A 12,520-nucleotide genomic window follows, 5' to 3' on the forward strand; every position below is an offset into this window, starting at 1 on the left:
ACATGCTATTAGTGGCTTTAAAATTCTAATAAGATGCTTTAATTCCTGTTTATTAAGAATCTTGCATAGCATTGCACAATATAGTGGCTTTGCAAATGAGTCTGTGGAAATGCAGAAGTTTAAATGGAACAAGGTGGTTTTTTTTCCTTCCCCCTCAACTCTTAGATCGTAAGAAAGACTTGGTAAAGCTACAAGCAGGAGAATATGTATCTCTGGGCAAAGTAGAGGCAGCACTGAAGAACTGTCCATTGATTGACAATATCTGTGCTTATGCCAAAAGGTAAGTGGTATTAATTTAGAAACTCCATTTAGAGTAAACATGAAGTATAGTCTCTGACCCACTTCTCTGATGATACACTATAGTTTTCCATGGCTCCCGTTGAACAAACCCCACTACCAGAGTGCAAGTTACAAACAACTTCTCTGAAGTAGCACAGGTGCCCAGATTCCCTAAAACCTGAAGTAATTACCTATGTCTTTCTGTTGGCATTTCTCCTATCCTGATACACTCCAGTTCCATCCCATCCCTTTCCCAAAGAGGTATTGTTATATTTAGCATGTGTTTTGTCAGAATACCAGAGAAAAGTTAATCTGGACGCTTTGCACCTGATCCAAAGCTATCCACTGAGTTTTGGAAATAATCCCAGTCTCTCCTCTCCCTCCCCTCAAACACACAACGTGAAAGGAAACTGAAGAGAAGTAGCTAAACTCTGGATGTAGCTGGGAAGCTAAACTGAGATGTCCACTCGTGAAATTACAGCAAAGCATGATACTGATCAACGTTGTAAAACAACTTAGAATACCTTTGATAAGTTATCAGTTGTGAAGACCTAATGCACAAGAAGGATTCTGTAGGGAGGAATAAGTACAGTTCAGAAAGCACTGTGGAACTGTGTATCTAACATCAAATAAGCGTTTTATGCCCTGAAATTGAAGTCTCAACTGGATCTTTTTTTCTTCTTTCTCTTGCCACCCTGTGGTAGCGACCAGTCTTACGTGATCAGTTTTGTGGTTCCTAATCAGAAGAAGCTGACGGCATTAGCTGAGCAGAAAGGCATCAGTGGAACCTGGGTAGATATTTGTAATAATCCTACAATGGAAGCTGAAATACTGCGAGAGATTAAAGAAGTGGCAAACAAGAGTAAGTAAAGCAGCATATTGTGCTAGCCAATCTCATGGTGCTTATCCAGCAAAAATTTTCATTTATTCTCACTAACTGCACTTCCTTCTTCCTGTTGCCTCTGTGTCTGCCAAAACTTAATAGTCTAATCAGGGGCAAAGACCACATCAAATTGTTGCCTATTATCCCAGGAATCAATATATTTTTGGCCATATTAACTACTTTATCTTTTTTCATTGTCTAAAAAAATCTGAGATTTTTTTTCAACTAAATTCTGGAGACAGGTTACTTGTCTAATACAGGTAAAATAAGGACCAAAAGAGCTGTCAGTTTGGGAGGAAAGTTACAAGACATTTGCTGGTAAGAAAACTAGTGAAGCAAGAGATTTCAAAGCTTTTTTTCCCCATGCAACTTTGTCCCCTAAAGCTTTGAACAACCACAATCCTTGTGGTTGTAATGGCTTAAAGGCCTGTTATTCCTTGCTGTGGAACTGAATGATCAAAAGCCTCATCAATCCTTGATGGGGCCAAAAAATTCAAAAACTGGGGAAAAAAGTCTCTAAAGCACTTGGTAGCTCATACAAGGAAGTAGTAAAGCTGGACTTAAGCACACGTTAAGCACCATCACTCCAACTTTAGAGAGGTGAATCTGCCTTCCAGAAACAAGAAAACAAGAATGAAAGGTGCTATTAAGTCTTGCCTTTAAAAAAAAATAAATCAATCTGCAGGTCTCAGACTTGGGTTTAAACATTTTAATCCATGTTTTTCTATCATGAACTAGGCTATCTGTATAGCTTTGTTTATTCAAAGTCTTCGCTTATACATTCTTTCTACCTTCTGGATAGTAATCTACCATTAAGATATAACTAATTTATTTGAAACTTTTTTCCAAAACTGTTTTAAAGAGATCATTCGCATTTTTAGTGAAGCATAATGCACCTTCATCATGAGCAGGCATATATCTAAATAAGATGAAAAAGTACATTCTAACTTCAAACTGGTATTGTAGGGCCAGAAGAGCTCCTGGGCACAGACTTAGAGCCAGAGATCCCAACTGTCCTACGCTGGCTGCTGCCTAGAGGCTGTGCTGCCACAAGTTGTCCTAGATGTTCTGCTACAAGTCTCTGTATGTGGGATCCTCTTACAGGCCTATATGCAGGAGCTGATAGCAAAGTCCATCAAGTATCGCACACACACAGAGCAGCTCCCAGCCCTGTTCCTGATGTCCCTGCCTTTCTCCCTGAAGCAGTTACCTGCCTCCTTCCTTGCTTACCCCTCTTTGGCCTATTGCCCAGGCAACAGATAGAAGCAGCTTTGGTTGCAATGAGGCTGTGCATGTGCCAAGCCACTGCTTCCAGCTGAAGGGAAAATAAGTGACAAATGTAACAAAAATACAGAGAAGTCCCTTTATTTTGAACTCTAAACAAACTCTGAGGAAGAATTTTGGAAAGAATCATTCAACTATGGAAAGTGTAGAAATACTTCATTATAATTTAAATATGAAGCACATCCAACTAGTCTGAGTTAATCTTGTTATTACAACATCCCTATAATAAAGAAACAACTAGATTTCAGTGTATCCTCTTATGACAGTAGTCTCAGATCTTCAGGCTAAACACTCATTTGTTGCAAGCTTTAGATTTTACACTGTCACATCCAGTACAAGCTATAAGCACACTAACCAGCACCCAGCATTGGTACAAGATTAAATTTGCTTGTGGCCCTTCTGTAAGGTTACTTCATTGAGTAGGACACCATATTATACAAGCTACAGGGTGCTCACCTTGGATTTTTAGGTAGCATGAACTAGTATTTCATTTGGCTGTGTAATTATAGTCATGCTTTTGTTTCTTTTTGTCCCTGCAGTGAAATTAGAAAGGTTTGAAATACCCATCAAAGTACGGTTAAGCCCTGAACCATGGACCCCAGAGACTGGGTTAGTAACAGATGCTTTCAAGCTGAAAAGGAAAGAACTGAAAAACCATTACCTTAACGACATCGAAAGAATGTATGGAGGCAAATAAACAAGTTATGTTGACCAGTTGTGCAGATGGTTCCTTCTCATGCCTCAGTTTTGGATGTCTGTGTACACTGTAGATATCACACGTTCAGAAAATATACCAAATGGATGAATGTTTCTATAATCTCTATCGAGTACAACAGAATATCTTAAACTTCAAATTCTTAATTGTTAGAAGATTAGACACCGATGGTCTTCATAGAGTTTCATGTGATCATCTCCAGTTTTGAGACAGACATCATTATGTGAAGCAGTATGACTAGGTTATTTTATTATTATTGTTTCTCTAGCATATTCAGACTGCTTGCAACTTCTCTTTAATTCATTCTGAAGTCTGGCCTGTATTTCAAAGAGAAAAATTAATGTAATTGTGATGATTCTTCTGTCATGCTTAGTGGGGGGGGGGGGGGGGGGGGGAAAGAGTTGAAATTCTATCCTTCTCCATTTAAAAACAAAAACAAGTGGAAAACATTAGTCAAGAATTTGCTAGAGATCACTAATAATGCACTGCTTGAGAATGGATGGATTCTTCTGCACATCAGTTAGTATCTTGAATATTTACAGTGCCTAAAAAAATACAAAGTACACTTACTGAAATAAAGGTGAACTGAAAAGCTTTCTAAAACCAAGTTATTTGAAATTTCATTCAAGAGAGTTGAATTGACTATTTCAACTTCCAAGAGACCAAATACGTTTTTACTTGCCACTGTATTTTAATTCAAGCAGAGCTTTCCACTAGGGCAGACAGCATACAAGAAAACAAAGACATGCACTCCTGCAGGAGGTGCTGATGAGAAATCATCGCCTGGACGCAGAATGCAAAACTTGCACTTTAACTGGCAGACAACAGTGAAATTGATGGGCAGTTGTCTCTAAGCAGATTTGAAATTCAAAGGAGTTTTGTTCTGGGGTTTGGGGTTTTTTTTTTTTTGAGGGGTGGTTGTGGTTTTGTTTTTAAGGCACTGATCCTCTAGACTTTCACATACATGTGAGTAATGGTACAGGTTACCTGTATGTAACTTAGAGGATCAGGGTCTAAATTTCTGTATTGACTTTATGGAAAGGTATTTCCGTTCACCTTTTAAATATGGTAAGCATAACAAGGCAACCAGAAACCAACAGTAGTTTCCCCATGTAGTCTTGTTTTACTTACAGAAAAGTAGTTTGTGACCAGGTAATCTTTGTTTTACTGAACTTGTGAAAAAGGGACAAATCACTCTTTACAGAAATTCATTATAAAAATGTTCTCTTATTAACTGGAAGTCATAGATGTGAAGAAGTGGGAAGATATAATTTAGTAATAGTTCATCATTTTGTGTGCAGAATCCTGTATTGTGTCTTCTTTTGAATTGTAACTGAGCTCCTGCATCCCTGCTAGCTCTTCACTTGAACCATAAATGCTGTAAGAAGTGGAGGCTCTTGATACTGTTCTACTTTGCACTTTCTTAATCATTTTATATATGTTGCTTACATTTTGTACAGCTGTGGCCCTCAACTGCTATATATTACAAATTCATTTTAAAGTATTTATAGATTTCTATTCATAATATTTGTGTTGTGTATATGATGGTTAAAAAGAAAAATTATTTGGTATTGTCACTGTACAGAAAGTAAAAGATTTTGTACGATGCTTCTCTTGAATATGCCAGCTTACAATTTCAGGGCAATTTTTTCCATTATTGCATGTATGTGTATTTTTCTTTTTCCCAGTTCAAACAGATTTTGGCTAAAATAAATTATGGCTCTATACTAACTAAACTGTCCCCTCTCCTTGGGACCAACTTCAGACTTCCCCATGCATAACTTTCTCTGGCCAGTCCAGAACACTGCCAGCTCATCTTCCAAGAAGGGGAAAGGGAAGAAGAAAATCTGGTATATAAAGCTGACTGTATCTAGTTGTGCATGGAACTACAACAGTCACTAAAATTATTTTTTTTAAGACACATACAGTTGGTTTATGACAACAGGAAATACTTCCCATATCAGTAGCAACTTTTTAAATGACTCAGTCCTGGAGCCATGTTACCAATTTTTCCATGTTTAAAATTGGTCACTATTAAATAGCCTTTAGTCAGCCTGTTAGCATCACAAAAGTTAAATACATGTAAGACAGTTACTTGCACTTGAGTCAGTCAGCAGGTTGTATGATTTTTTTTTTTAAACCATGAATGTATTTATATGAAATGTATTTTATCTAGACTGCAGGTGTCTTCTGTGTCTTGGTTGACTGAGGATTGTTATTTTCAATATATATATATACACACAACATTAACATTTCAAAAGTGGAATACAGTTTAAATGGTTCAACAAGTTTGTGTTCTGAAAGATCTTTATATATTGCACAAGTTGTCTCTGGTTACTGTCAGCGCCTCACATTCTCTCTGAAACTGAGCATACCTTAGAAGAACTTCTCAAAAGCAGCAGCAAGTACTTGCTACAGATGTTGAAAACAAAGCCAAGAGTTGGGCCTAGTTTTTCTTTTAAGAAATGAACTAAATGTGGATGTGCTGCAAAAAACAACTGGATACACATGAGCTTTTCAAGCGTCTTTGGGAAAGGGGAAGGATTACCTCAGGCTGCCTTCAAATATGGGGATTATTTGCAAATATAATACTTGCAGTTTGGCAAGAACTTTATCCTTAATTAATTCTAAATCCTTTTGTGACAGAGCTTGTCAAGAAGAAACAGTATGAGCAAGGATGTCATTCTCCCCATTAAAAATTAGGACCTATGATGCAGATGAAGTGACAGTATATGGCTTCAAAACCATTATGTGATAGTTAGAGATGATACCCTGTGCTTGACTGCAAGGACATACGTACAGTGTGGGACTGAGGCCTGAGGGAGCAGTTCATTTGCTAAATGTGAAGGTTCCAGAAAGCTCAAAGTAGCTGCAAGTTCTTCAAAAAGCAGTTCAGAATTTAAAACTATCCTAAGTCTGAGAAACAAGTTCAAAGAGAAACAGAACCCAGTTTGGGCATGTCTGATACAAGATTATATTTAGGCCCTCTACTTCAAAAAACATGGGGTATCTAGAGAAAGCCGGAGTATAACTACACTAACAGTGGGACTAGAAACTTGATTTATGAAGGAAGGTTCTAGTGGAGTTTAGGTGGCCTGGAGAGGAATGGCACATGAAGAGATGATTAACCTCCAACTACAATGTTACCCTTACAAAGGCACAAAAGAGCTGCCGCCAGTGGAAGAGGAGGAACAGAAAGTGAGCTTACACCACACGACATTTATGATTAAACATTTTAAAAGAAACACAGAACTTTAAAACATTTCCTTACTAAATACTGAACTAGTCACTAAAGACTTCTGCCACTGAAAGCCTTTAGAGCCCCAATGAAGGTTAAACACAGGAGCAGCTCTTACACAGAACCTTGGGTGGGGGCTGGAACAAGAGACCTGGTTCCTGCACACAATGCAGCAGCGATGCTGCATGTGACAGTAAGATGTCATTAAATGGCTTGCAAGGAAAAAAAAGTAATGAGTTATTCCCTTAAGAGTAGGTGAGGTGGTGTTTAACCAACCCAATGCAATTTTAATGCCCATTACAACATCAGAGAACTCTGAGCATAACATGATGTAGAGAGCTGCCTGCCAGGTAAGCCAAGATGTTGAACTGCAGTTCCCATCAAACACCTTCTGGCTATATAAGGAACAGGACACAAGTTGAGAACATGGGTTTTCAGTCTAAAAAAAAGCCAAAACCACACCACCCAAAACATCTACTACATCCCAGAACGGTAAGTTTCAAGCAACCACATTGTATTCTAATGATAAATTAGTGATGTTCTGCAATTACATGCAATGCAAAAAACAAATTCTCATCATGTATTTGGGTTTTTTGTTGGTTTTGGTTTTTTTACTGAGCCTGCCCGATGGCTAAGTTCTATTTACATAAGAGTAAATCAACTTCCCTTTTGGAGGCTAAAATTTAAACATTAGAAGCTTCAAAATAACAAATCTTGCGCTTCTTTTCCACAAGATGCGACGACCATGATCAAAATATAATCAGTAAAACTTGCAGTCACTGCTTACATGGAATTCTGGATGATGCACATAGAGTAAAACTCAGGTATTGTGCAGTAGTGTGAACTTACCTGGATTAATAAACAAAACACATTTCCAGTTAACTCTGCAATACTGCGAAGTAGATTGTTGACTGCCTTTTTTTTTTTTTTTTGACATGCTAGGATTACATCAGCCATGGAGGAAGAGGCTGAATATACTATGTTGGTCTGTCATTTTCACATAATTTAATTTGAATGAGTTCTGTCAGAAATGGGGTGGAGTTTGCACTACTACTAGGAGATGTAATATCTAGAATCTTGCTACAACTTTATTGGGGGGAGACATGTTTGGAAGAAAAATCAGATCCATTCTATATTGAAAAAGTGTTTTAACAAATTATCACAGGTAATTTGTCCAAAACTGGTTTTAGTTGGAAGTGTGTAGTCTTGACATTAGGCCAGCATAATTAAATCAGCAAAACAGAGCTCTGTGCACAGTATCTGATCCTCAGAGTCCTCACCTATGCTTTTAAAGCAAAAAAACCCCACACCTATCGCATTTTTCACTTGTTCTCCCATTTTGAAACACCAATAACTTGGTTAATGATGAACATTAACAGAGATGCTGGAAGTCACTTTGTGTTTGTTACACATGCTTATTTCTGCATTTACAGAAGTGTGACCACCACATATATGCTATCCCCATTATTTCTGAAAATCCAGACCCTGAATACCTGTCACTCTAAAACATGATCTCATATCATTAAAATGCTAAAGCAAGATGTCATGTAAGTTCTACTTTTTTAAAACACAGATAAGGAAGTATAGGGGGAAGTAATTTAGCACTTCTTGATTTGAAATGGCATTGGACTACTTCTAACAGGCCTACTGCATTGTTGAGGCCATTTAAGAATAAAGATAGCCCAACTACAACTTGGAGTAGTGAGGCCACATATTGTTCCAGCACTGGGAGGCCTTGCCAGGTTTGTATTTGTTTTAACAACACAGTATCTAACCTAAACCTTTCCTGCTGGATATAGATTGGCTTGCTACTTATAGTGCTCCCCCAGGGACTGAACACGAAGAATGGGTCACTGTTCTCTATAGCTCCCTGCCCTACTTTCTGTCTTTCAAGTCTAAGCAAACTCTCTCCCGATGAGCCTGTTATGAAATTTAATCAGGGTCATTTAACTAGGGCCACTATGTCCCTATGTTCAAAATACGATACCCACCCCATCTGCCCTATACAGCTTAGGGTAACTACCTCCCAAAGCCTCTAACTTCATTCCAGAACATATCTGCCTCTTATGCAACAGTGTAACTCTCACCTTGTGACTTCTTTCCCTTGTTATTTTTAAAACCTGGATCTCTGCTCTGAACTCTTGCACAATAAGGATACTGCTGGGAGGAGTGGAAATGCACAGGTGGTGACAGTGACTTCTTAAGGAGCTCTGCAAACAAATGCTACACCACAACTCAAGCTGAATTTCTAACAAGTCAGTCTGACTCTGTTTTAACCTACATACAGCCCACTCTAAGCATTTACTGGCAAGCAGAGTCCTTACTTTCAGGGGAAAGATACCAAGAAAATTTTTCACTCCAACAAAAAACATACTGTAGAAAAGCAAATTAAAACCTGTCACTGTGTGAAGAAAAATCTATCAGACTGGTTTTTGGCTCTTTTGAGATTCTAAATGGATGTTCAGCCCTTCTAACTGCAGTAAAAAACACAATCTATTGTATTTTCTATTTTATTTCCATTGTCTAGTCACCAATACACTTTTAGCAGGTCACCTGTAGATAGTGAAAAAGCAAGATGCCTGCAACATACCTAAGCCATAAACTTTGCTTAAGAGACATGATTTTGTAAAAGGAATCATAAGAGGGAAAAAAACCCCACCATATGCACAACAGAAACATGTCTTACTGACTAGGCAGCAATCTCTCACTTGTACCCTATAGCTTGTAAATTCCACTGATGCTGTGGGGGAGTGAGATCATAACTAGCCTTAAACAAGAGGGTTTCTCAGTTATATTTTGCTGAAGGAGAAACAGGAAATAATGAATTGCAACTCCTAGAAAAAAAAGAAAAAAAAAAAACACAACAGGAGGGAGACTATATTGTTTCAGAAACATCCCATTTTACTAGTGTTTCTTCTGGAGCAACTTAAAGACTAAGAGGGAAGCATTACAGAAAACCAGCTGCTATTCTTTCAAAACTTACCCCAGCAAGACCACACTCTTGCCTAACGCTGTTTACACAGAAAAGCCCAAGTCAATACCGCACCAACTTGCCTTTCCATATGCCCTTACAGATGGACATTCATTCTGGTCTGCTGTTAAAACATCCTTTTCCCTGAAAGCAATGAGAGGAAAATGGGACAGAACACAATGACCAGCCCTAGGCACCTCCTGGAAACAGGCAGAGAAACTGCATAATGTAAAACTCACTCTAAATGCTGGAGAGACTGTGAATCTACAACACGTGCAACTGCCACATTCACCTATAAGCATGATGACAACTGAAGTTTAAAAGTTACCAGATAAACAGCCTGGGAGCAGTGAAAATTTGAGGCCCTCAGAGCATTCATAGGCTTTCAAAAAAACCATAACGGGGGGGGGGGGGGGAAGATGAAAACTTGCCTGTCTGCTGTAGCCTCAGGACCCTCTCCAGCACACACACTGAGAACAGCCCAGAACCCAACCTGGCAAGGTTCAGTCCTCTCCAGCCCTTTCTGCTCAGGGAACAGACCCTCTTCATCTAATTACCAATTGTTCCAATTACTCCAGTTAATTTTGCCTCTGGGTGTTTGACCACCACAGCTGCTGCTGCTCAAGCTCTTGTGCCCCACCAGTTTTCCTCGCAACACTCCCTTGCTCTTCTCTGTTACATGCCATTCAACAGCAAACGTGCTCTGTGAACTTGCCCGGGACCTTCTGTACAGATCTGCCGTAGTTTTGTCAGCTGGGTGCTGGGTGAGAGCTCTTGCGCAGGGCAGCTTCTGGGACAAGCAGGGCTGAGATGCCCATGGGCTTTGCCACAAAGAGCCCTGTAGCAGGACTGGTAAACTGCCAGAGCTCAGATGACTAGAAACAGCCCCTTCCTGGCTTTATTTTAAAGTGGACCTGTGTTTTTCCAAGCATTTACTTTCATGAAATAGCCTGGTTCTGTAACTCAGGGAGCCTGTAAAGGGATCTCAGTTTGCACTGTTCACCGAGTAAAATGGAGATTTTTCTGTTTTCTCGCTGATCCCCCCCAGAGGGAGCCCAGCTGGGGCTCAGCAGTCCCACCCACACAGGACCTGCTCCCAGAGGCACAGGCGTGAGGACTGCTCAGCTGTTTTCTACATGACTGCCTTTTTCCAGCTGCACCTTTCAAACAGAATTAGGTTATTTTATCCCTTCTAGCGTGGGAGTGTGCATCTGAATGAAATTTGGCACTGCAAGAAAGTGGAATTAGCCTTTTCAGACATCAGGCTCTTTTCTCCCTATTGGGAGGTGGCAGTGACACAGGCTGGATTTCATACAGTCAGCAGTACCCTGGCAGAAGGAAGGCATAGCCCTAAGTCATGAGGTGGTCAGGCTGTGGCTACACTTCTCAAGTAGTGGGCTCAGTCATAGAATCACAGAATGGTTTGAGTTGGAAAGGACCTTAAAAATCATCCAGTTCCACCCCCCTGCCATGGGCAGGGACACCTTCCACTAGACCAGGTTGCTCAAAGCCCCGTCCAACCTGGCCTTGAACACTGCCAGGGAGGGGGCAGCCACAGCTTCTCTGGGCAACCTGTGCCAGTGTCTCATCACCCTCACAGGGAAGAATTTCTTCCTTGTATCTACTCTGAATTTACCCTCTTTCAGTTTAAAAACATTACCCTACATCCTATCCATGCACCCCCTGATCAAGAGTCCCTCCCCACCTTTCCTGTAGCCCCTTTAAGCACTGGGAGGCCACTCTAAGGTCTCCCCGGAGCCTTCTCTTCTCCAGGCTGAACATCCCCAACTCTCTCAGCCTGTCCTCACAGGGGAGGTGCCCCAGCCCTGATCATCTTTGTGGCCTCCTCTGGATGCGCTCAAGCAGGTCCATGTCCTTCCTTCTGATGTTGGTGCCCCCAGAGCTGGACACAGCATTGCAGGGGGGGTCTCACATGAGCAGAGTAGAGATGGAGAATCCCCTCCCTCGACCTGCTGGCCACACTTCTCTTGATGCAGCCCAGGACACAGTTGGCTTTCTGGGCTGTGAGCGCACATTGCTGGCTCACAGTCAGTTTTCCATACACCAATACCCCCAAGTCCTTCTCCGCAGGGCTGCTCTCAATCCAATCTCAGTCCAGCCTGGATTTGTGCTTGGGATTGCCCCGACCCATGGGCAGGACCTTGCCCTTGGCCTTGTTGAACTTCATGAGGTTTGCAGGGTCCCACCTCTCCAGCCTGTCCAGGTCCCTCTGGATGGCACATCCCTTCCCTCCAGCGTGTGACCGCACCACACAGCTCGGTGTCGCGGCTGAGCTCGCTGGGGCTGCGCTCGACCCCGGTGCCGGTGCCGGAGCTGTGCTCGGGTGTCCCTGCTGACCCGTTGTACCGCACTCCAGCCATGACGACCGTCCCGCACTGCCGGAGCTCTCCGGGCGCGGCACCGCCGGGTTCTCCCGGGTGTTGGCTCCAGCCCCGTTTCCCAGCGCCCTCCCGCCCGGTCCCGCGCAGAGCCGCGCGCAGGGGCGGGGGCCGCGCGCTCCGCCGGGGCCGCGCCATGAACTGCAGCGAGGGCCGGCGGGTGCAGGCGCTGCTCCGCGCGCTGCTGCGGGACCTGCGCCGCGGCGGCAACGGCAGCGCGGGGGCGGCGGGGCCCGGGCCGGGCGGCGACGCCTCGCTGTACATCCTGCTCATCATGATCTTCTACGGGTGCCTGGCCGGGGGGCTCATCCTGGCCTACACCCGCTCGCGGAAGCTGGAGTCCAAGCACGACCCCTACCACCTCTACATCGAGCGCGACTGGGGCCGCGGCGGCGGCGGCCCGGGCCGGGCGGGCGAGGAGGGCGGCGGCCCCGCCGAGGGCCAGCGGCTGGTGTGAGCGCGGCCCGGGCCGGCCCCGGCGACGGCGCGGCAGGACCGGCAGGGACGGCTGCGGGGCTCGGGAGGAGGAAGAGGCCGGCCCTGACATGGCAGCGCGGCTCCCCGGAGGGCCACCGGCGGCCGGGCGGAGCCGGGCAGCCGCCGAGGCGGGGACCGGTCCGGCGAGCGGCGGGATGGAGACCGTGCTTGTGCCGCCGCTCGGACGGGGCTCGGCTCGCAGCGAGGGCTGGCCTTAACCCTTCGGATGGATCCGTAGTGCTTTTCTACAATAAAAACCTGCATTACGTACGTA

The 12,520-nt window shown here is 43.1% G+C and overlaps 2 protein-coding genes across 6 annotated transcripts in view; both read left to right on the forward strand.

Annotated features, from left to right (window-relative positions):
• Positions 1-5,449, forward strand: part of ACSL4 (acyl-CoA synthetase long chain family member 4) — a 40,583-nt gene extending 35,134 nt beyond the window's left edge. For all 5 annotated transcript variants that reach the window (XM_074882709.1, XM_074882711.1, XM_074882713.1 and 2 more), the window contains 3 exons: positions 166-280; positions 984-1,141; positions 2,986-5,449. In XM_074882709.1, the coding sequence (XP_074738810.1) occupies positions 166-280; positions 984-1,141; positions 2,986-3,143 (431 nt within the window). In that variant the 3' untranslated portion in view covers positions 3,144-5,449. The remainder of the gene's footprint in view (positions 1-165; positions 281-983; positions 1,142-2,985) is intronic.
• A 6,268-nt stretch (positions 5,450-11,717) lies between these two features.
• On the forward strand, positions 11,718-12,520 carry KCNE5 (potassium voltage-gated channel subfamily E regulatory subunit 5). The gene has a single exon (XM_074882813.1). The coding sequence runs from the start codon at positions 11,750-11,752 to the stop codon at positions 12,224-12,226; it is 477 nt and encodes a 158-aa protein (XP_074738914.1). The 5' UTR covers positions 11,718-11,749; the 3' UTR covers positions 12,227-12,520.

Source organism: Strix uralensis, chromosome 13 (assembly GCF_047716275.1).
Source record: "Strix uralensis isolate ZFMK-TIS-50842 chromosome 13, bStrUra1, whole genome shotgun sequence".
NCBI lineage: Eukaryota > Metazoa > Chordata > Aves > Strigiformes > Strigidae > Strix > Strix uralensis.